Consider the following 8575-nt stretch of genomic DNA (forward strand, 5'->3'; position numbering starts at 1 on the left):
ATAATTCCTGATTTGTAACTCATTATTAGGGTCTTAGTTTTTTTTTTTTAATCCTAAATCAATATCCTCTCTTGTCTTGGGACAACTCCTGGCTTCAAGAGTCTAAATGTATACACTGTGATAATAAATACGGTTTCTATTAAGCAAATACAATTCCTAAATCTTTATTTTTAATCATAGATTGATATTATTTATAATTAATGTCAGTATTTATTGCAAAATGTTTTCTGGTACAGTTTCCAATAGTCAACATTCCAAAACGCCACACAAATATTTAGACATGCTATAAATTTTAATAGACATATGGGTATTTTTGAAGAAAAACAAAGTTATCCTTAGTTTTATTTACAATACAGGAATAAAAAAGCCACATACAGCACAATGGTAAAAACAACAGAGACAACTTAAATAATTATTTTATTTGTGTAACTACTTAAATAATGAAAATGGTTATTCTATTCACACCACACCATCTCAGCAGCTACAATGGAACTTTCACATTAAGTGCTAAAACAATTCAGATTTTCATTTTACAGCATGAATTCCATCTTTGATATATTAGAAAGAAGGTAGAGTGGATTTATTTTAGCGAACACAAGCACAGCGGGAGATGAACGTCATTCAATCCATCAATTTTGTTTGAAACTGAAGCAGATTGGGACAAATGCGCTTACAACTCTTAAACTTGATCGATGGTCCTTTGAAGGGATTAAAACTAAAAAATAAAGTGTTAGAAGGTGGTTGTGCATGTGTAAGGATATGGTTAGTATGAAACTCAGTTTGGCACACCAGTGCTGCTCCTGACATTTCAGCTGGTATTTAATCTAAAAAAAGTCAAATGCCCATTAGAGTATTTTTTTTGTTTGTTCTGTTTTTGAAGTCCGGTTAATGTGAAATCTGGTCTTCACTGATAAGATCTGGGCTGAAAGCTGCTTCCACAGTGACTTCGAGGATCAACCGGATCTTTGATCAAGCTCACAACAAAGACTGGTTTTGACAGCGGCCATCAAACCACATGTTGGGGGAAGAGTTAGATGGACTCTAGCAACTGCTCTGAATTACTCTATGCAAACAAGAAAGAAGAAAGTCTTACATGTACTTCATAAAAAGCTGCAATATGAATAGGTACAATATAAAAAATGACATGACCTGACAAGCTTAGTGAGAAACTGCCTTCTATAAAACACCACATTCTCCCATATATTATTACGTTTAGAAAAATAAACCCTCCTCTATGATAACAATAATGCTATACTTTGTTTTTTTTTTTCCTTTTTTTTTGCAATGCTAAGTAGTACTTAGGTAAGCTCTATTGGAAATATACATCAGTTCCTCTTCCCTTTGTAGTTGAGTTTCAGCTTCTGTTTCAGTGTGTTTGTTGAACCACGCTCGTGAAAATACAGACGATATGTGTGAGAGTGACACTATTTGAATTTCGTTTGTGATCCGCTTAAATTAATTTAGAATAATAAAGTGAATGAAACAAACAAGACACAAAATAAGATAAGGAATACAGTGCATGAAAGTGAAAAAAAACCTCCATTCAAGTTGTAGAAACTGTTTTTTTTTTTATCAATGCTGCTTAGATGACCCCACTCACAAACTCACACCATGTCAGAGTCATGTCCCTGAACTAAACACATGGGAACACATGGAGAGGCATAATCCATCTTTAGAATTGTACAACACAAAGCACTGCAAGCTCTACATAACCAATCACTTGTGTTTTTTCAGTCTGTGTTGGCAGATCTTTCTTTTTTTAAATGGACCCTCCAGAGCCATGCCTCCCCTTTCAGTTTTGAACGCTTCAACAGCTCCAGAACAACCAACGGCTTCCACACATTTGCCTCAAACTCCATATTCAGGGTGTGTTACAACAGGGAACACCACAACCCTTTGGACAGATCCAGTCTTGGGTTAAAACGGTCCACTTGTGAGTAGTTCCTATTCCTACAAAAACCCCACCACTGGCAGGTGAGCTAATTATTTACTTGAGCTTTGTCAAACTTGTCAATGGACTTGCTGCTGTCTGAAGGCCTCATACATGTCAACACGGGCTGGTGTTCAAAAGCAAATAGCTTATATGTGAGAGGAAGAAAAGTTTGGTATAGTTATGTGGGTCCAATGCAGCCGGGCAGCGATCCTGTATTTGGATGTTGGTGTGTATGCGTTTCGGTGTGGGCTTGAGGGGGATTAAAAGGCCCCGTTAACGATGCCACATATAGAGTTTGCTGATGGTTGTAGGTAGATTTGTGTCAGAGCGACCAGTCCCCTCCTCTGCACAGCCCTATACGATGTAGCTGCTCAGATCTAGGAGATATGAGGTCATGTCGATGATGTGGTCCAGGATTCCATCTTTCTCCTGGTCGTTGGGCAAACCCCGCTCACTCTTCTCGCACTGAAGGCCCGAGTAGCCACTTTTGCACAGACACTTGTTGGGTTCCATACAAACTCCTCCGTTGCGGCAGGCTGGCTCACATTTGGCTACAGTCACACAAGAAGAAAAAGAAACAAAGACAAACAGGTTAATTCATGTTTTGCAAACACTTTAAAAAATGACAACTTGGCAGTTTTTTTTATTACCAACTTTAATTACACGTTTGTTCATTTTCTTGTCAGAGCATTTATTAAAATGGAAGTGATGGCAAAACATTGACACCATTTTTTTGGTTTGCTTTGCTTTCACACTAAGCAAATGCTCATTTTATCAAAATAAAAACTAACCACAAGGATTGGGATAAAAATGATTTTATATTGATCTGTTCTTTAATAAATATCAATATACACTCATAACTCAATTATCTTTTAGGTAATCATTTTTACCTTCAGCAAATTTTTATCATATTTTATTAAAGAAAGTTCCACTTTTCTACAGTTTCATTTACTAGTTATGTGTAAAGTGTTCTTCATAACTAAATAAATTTGTTTAAAAAAAAAAGGTATACCCAATCGATTCATGAATGCTACTTTATCATAAAATTACAAAATCAATTCATTTTTATTCAATTCATTTTGTCAATTATACTTAGCTCGACTGATCATAAAGACAAGAAAAACCAGCTGGTCTTTCCAGCCCAATGAATCTCACACATAGAAAACCATCTTCAGCCACTCAACACATTTACTCACAAGACATTTTCCAACCCTTTGATGAATCCTCAAAGCAGTTTAGTCCCTTTGATTTATTTCTCTTCTTTGGTTTATTAGAAAGTCAATTTCCATTCACACTGCAAGTGAACCACACCAGGGTCCACTTGCAAGTGAACTAAGAACCTTGTTTCCAGAATTTGATTAAATGTTGCGATGATCTTTCACAGATGCCAAACAACGTGGATTAGCAGAAAACACAAACTTGAATGTAGACTAAATAGGAAACTACTTTTAAAGAAGTAGCACACATGCATGTTGAGCTAAAGGCTAAAACTAAGAACACTAACCAATTCTGCAGAAGGGTCCTTCCCAGCCGGGGCTACAGCAGCACTTGCCAGTTGGAGTGCAGTGTCCGTTCTTGCAGTATCTGGAACAAGCTGTCATCAGGAGCTCTGGTGGCTCCACCTGACGCTGGCACTCTTTGGGGGAGAGAGGCCTGTAGTAGAACGATAACAAGAACACGTCAGTCTAAGGAGAATCTATATGGTTTATTAATAAAAATGTAGAATCTGACACAACATTGTAGTAGTAGTACAAGTTATAGTGCTATATTTATTAGTTTGGTTTTTGAAAATGAACTTTTGAAAGATACAAGGACGGGCAGCTCATCTGATAAGATGTGATTTAATTTTTAGGCAACAATTTTATTATTTTTTTTTACTAGATTTATTTTTATTAACGATTGCCAAATTAGCCGTGCAGCTGCAATACATGCAGGGGCTTCCACAGTCTCACAGATATAAACAAGGTTTGGAAAGTTCCCACAAATACAAACATCTTCACACCATATGCATCAAGTCTGAAGACAAAAAAAGACTTATTGTGATCATTCCATAGAAGGACAAACATCTAGACACGCACACCAGCAAATGGACTAAAAGTGAATTATTAAATATCACGCTCTAAAAAATCTGGAAATAATACAGCGTGTGTATAATCAAGTTCAAATGGGAATTGTTTGTTCGTGCCAGTTTTTCTACTAAGACACATACTAGATGCATTCCCATGAGAACGCTGTGTGATATTTGTGAGACATAGGAAAAATATCAGTGTGTAAACATTTCAGTTGTCCTGAGGTAGAAAAAACATTCAGCTCCGTTAGACAATGAGAACATGTGCACAGATGCAGACAAACAGGCAGAGTAACTGGACTCCTGTTCAGAGCGGCTGGTATGAGAGCTGAGAAGCATTAGCAGTGAGGTCAGTGTGCGTGATTGTGTATGTGTGTCATGTTTAGGCCATCACATAGCAGTTCTCATCAATCAGAGCCAACAAGAGCACACAGTATGAGCCAAAACTCCATGGTTCTGAAAACATCTTTTTTTTCTCCTAACACCCAAATTTGTTGATTCTTTCATTGGTCCATATTTTTTCTTGCAATTATTTACTGTTTTTGTGCTTTAATTGTTTAAATCAACACAACAAAAACAATAATGCTGTTTTTCTTTGTCAATTAAATTATAAATATGCATTTTGATTCATAAACATTGTCAAATTGTTGGTAAAAACAGCTATTTAGATGCTACAGTGATGGATTCATTGATCTGGCAGATTTTTCAACATTTTTCCTAAATATTTTAAGTTTTGATAAAGATTTTCTTGAATTCGGTTTAGGACACTGGTCATTGCAGAGAATTTAAAAGATACTTTTTTTTTCCTTTTAATTTTTACAAATCTTTTAAGACAAAGCACTAAATTGTCCTTTAAATCTAAAGCTTCAATTAAATACAGTGTAACTATAGTTCATAATAAAGTTTAAAGTCCCCCTCCGATGAAAATCATGTTTTCTGAGTTTTTAACATGTATGTGTGGAATTTTTCTAGTGCAACATGTGAACAATTATTATAATAAAGAACACGCTAACAAGTCAACTTAACCCTTTATTTCACTTCAAATAACTAAATCCATTAAATACTTCATCCTCTGTCGCTTTGGGACAATTTCGCCAATCCTGGTGTAAAACTGAGCAGCACTTCTTCTTCTGCATTGCTGTCAGTACCAAATACTGATACACACAGCTAAAGTGCCTTCTAGCGGCTGTTGCCATTTTATTCCCTCAAAAGTCCCATATACACTCACCGGCCATTTAATCAATTCCACCTTGCAAGTACCGGGTTGGACCGACTTTTGCCTTCAGAACTGTCTTAATTTTTGGTGTTAAAGATTCAACAAGGTTCTGGAAACATTCCTCAGAGTTTGGTCCATATTGACATAACATCACACAGTTGCTGCAGATTTGTCGGCTGAACATCCGTGATGCCGATCTCCCGTTTCACCACATCCCAAAGATGATCTATTGGGTTGAGATCTGGTGACTGTAGAGGTCATTAGAGTCCAGTGAACTCATTGTCGTGTTCAAGAAACTAGTCTGAGATGATTCCAGCTTTATGACATGTTATCCTGTTGGAAGTAACATCAGAAGATGGTACACTGTGGTCATAAAGGGATGGACATGGTCAGCAACAATACTCAAATAGGCTGTGGTGTTGTAACCATGATTAATTGGTACTAAGGAGGCCAAAGTGTGCCAAGAAAATATCCTCCACACCATTACACCACCACCACCTGCTTGAACTGTTGATACAAGGCAGGATGGATCCATGCTTTCATGTTGGTGATGCCAAATTCTAACCCTGCCAACCGAATGTTGCAGCAGAACTGCAGACTCATTGGAAAAGACAACTTTTTTCCAGACTTCTATTGACCAATTTTGGTGAGTCTGTAAGAATTGTAGCTTCAGTTTCCTGTTCTTAGCTGACAGGAGTGGCGCCCGGTGAGTTTTTCTGCTGCTGTAACCCATCAGCATCAAGGCTGTTTGCGTTGTAGATTCAGAGATGTTCTGCTGCAGACCTCGGTTGTAAGCAGCGGTTCTTTGAGTTACTGTTGCCTTTCTATCAGCTAAAACCAGTCTGGCCATTCTCCTCTGACCTCTGGCATCAACAAAACATCTTCATCCACAGAACTGACGTTCACTGGATATTTTCTCTTTTTCTGACCATTCTCTGTAAACCCTAGAGATGGTTGTGGGTAAAATTCCAGTAGATCAGCAGTTTCTGAGAATGTCTGACCAGCACGTCTGCCACTGACCTGCTCTATTCTGCAGTACAACACTCAATAAGTTAATTTTCTATCTAACCAAATAGAAATTATACATTTGACCATATTTACTTTGGTGTGAATACAGTGCATGTTTTCAAATTACATTTCTAAATCTGCTCCTTTTAATGCTGTGGAGGACACAATAGACTGACAACCATTCGTGTGCCTTAAAGTGGTTTCAATTTTGGAGGATGGAGAGTAGCGGAGGTTGATTCCCATGATCCTATCAGCACCCAACTCCAGACCTTAACCCTGCTGGCTTTTGTTGTTGCAGGCTGCGTGCAGTTAAAAAAAAAGGAACTAAAGGAGGAAGAAAAGAGAAAGAGAAGGAAAGAGAAAGAGGGAGAGAGCAAAAGAGTCCCTGGAGAATTGGGGCGGTCTATGGCTAACACTGTTAATAGCAGGCAGGGGTCAGCAACACTACTAAACAGTCTGTACGACTGCCAGGGTGGCTGTGAAAACAACACCTGCTGGTAGCACCACTTGACAAAGGCAGCTGGGTCAACAGCCACTGTGGGAATTTATCAACTTTAGAAGGGGTGGTGTGTGAGAGAAGGAGGGAAAGAGAGACGGCAATGGTGGTGTGACATGAGTTAAGTACAACAACAGAGATAGATAATGAGAACGACAAAAGTTAAATGGTGGCATTAAAATAAAAATAGAGTCTATAGATTTAGAAATGGCTGCACAGCTGAGTAGACAAAGACTGGAGATAAATGCAGGTTAGGATGAACATTCTGCCTCCATTTGTTTTTCTTATTCGGTAATAAATCCTGACAATGACTTATAAGTGCTCTTCCTTTAATTTGTTTGTGATGTGTTTGATTATTAACTCCATCCTGTGTATGTCCATTAAGTTTATTACCTAAAAAAGTCTGCTTGACTGACATGAAGTGTGAAGTGGCGTAAGATGAACACCTCAACAATGACTTCATTACACATTGCTGTCTGGTCTCTTTAGATGTTTTGGATCCTGTGATTTCACAGTCGACATGTGACTTATGTGCGACTGTATTGTAGTACTTTTCATCGAAAGTGAAAAGGAGCTTTATATACAGGATATATAGAAAGGTATAATCATGTTGCATGCTGGGAGTTGATAGAAAACATGACCTTATAGACTCACATCTGTAGATATGCAAGTGAACCAACAATCCAGTGGAAGCAACACAGAAAAACACACATGTATCTAATATTACCCACAGTAGGACTTCTGCGGCTAATGCAGTTCATAAAGGAAGTCTTAAAACCCCATTTGAAGTTATCTATGTTTTATGAACTGTGCTCAATATAAGTTAATCTTTCTTGCTTGGAGATGAATTAACCTAAACTTGCTTTAAAATTGTTTAAAAGGCTGTAAAGAAACACAAATCTTTCTGATTGTATCACCTAATTTGATCTTTCTGATTCAAATACTTAAAAATATGTGTCTTAGGAGAGGAACTTTAACCCTTGGATTAAATCTCAACTTCAATTCAGAAAGTTACTCTTTAAGGAACTGCACCATTTTAATGTTTGGTGTAATTTATAAAAAAGAAAATGATTTGTGTTTCAGAATTTTAAAGGGTATATGACATTTTTGCAATGTCATATAAATAAAAGAAGATGCTGCTCGACATTAAGTCACACAATGTTTGCAAATTCAAGGTAATTTCCTGGTCACTATGCCTCATCACAACTGTAATAAAAGAAAAAGTGATCCAAACACACGGCTCTGAGCACACTGGTTAGATATGGAAACACTGGCCGATAATCTTTGACATCAATAAATATTTTTTAAACGAACGAAATGAAGCGTGAAGTGGAACGAGCACTGGGATTCACTCCACAGACCCGAAAATGGCAACTGGGCAACAAAATGTAATGTATGAAAATCTAATAGGTTTGTTATTAAAACTATTAAAATAAAAAGATTCAAGCTCATAAAATCAAACAGATTAGAACTTGACTGTAGATACAGCGGCCTCTCGTTAATCGCAGAAATTATATTCTAAAAATAACTCAGAAATAGTCAGAATCCGCAAAGCAGTAAGCTTGGTTTTCTTACAATTGTTATGGGTGCTACAAGGAAGTAATACCTCTCACTACACACTTTCTACACTTTCTCAGACACACATCAACATTTTCACACTTTATTCTTTTTTTGGGCCTCAAAATTCAAACCTTTATAGAAAGATGAATCCTGTTTTATTGAATGAAAACAAAGATCATCTTTGCATTCTGTACTGAACACGGACGAGATTCACTGATGATCTACCACAGGGGTGTCAAACTCCGGGGGCAGTGTCCTACATGTCAAACCAACCTGCCATTGAAGCTCCTCAAT

At 37.3% G+C, this 8575-nt stretch overlaps 1 protein-coding gene across 1 annotated transcript in view; it reads right to left on the reverse strand.

Annotated features, from left to right (window-relative positions):
- Positions 1 to 273: 273 nt before the first annotated feature.
- LOC112137437 (hedgehog interacting protein) overlaps positions 274 to 8575 on the reverse strand; it is a 33446-nt gene continuing 25144 nt past the window's right edge. The window contains exons 12-13 of the mRNA XM_024259772.1: positions 3438 to 3586; positions 274 to 2484 (exon numbers count right to left, since the gene is read on the reverse strand). Of these exons, the coding sequence (XP_024115540.1) occupies positions 2288 to 2484; positions 3438 to 3586 (346 nt within the window). The 3' untranslated portion in view covers positions 274 to 2287. The remainder of the gene's footprint in view (positions 2485 to 3437; positions 3587 to 8575) is intronic.

This window comes from Oryzias melastigma, linkage group LG1, assembly GCF_002922805.2.
Source record: "Oryzias melastigma strain HK-1 linkage group LG1, ASM292280v2, whole genome shotgun sequence".
NCBI lineage: Eukaryota > Metazoa > Chordata > Actinopteri > Beloniformes > Adrianichthyidae > Oryzias > Oryzias melastigma.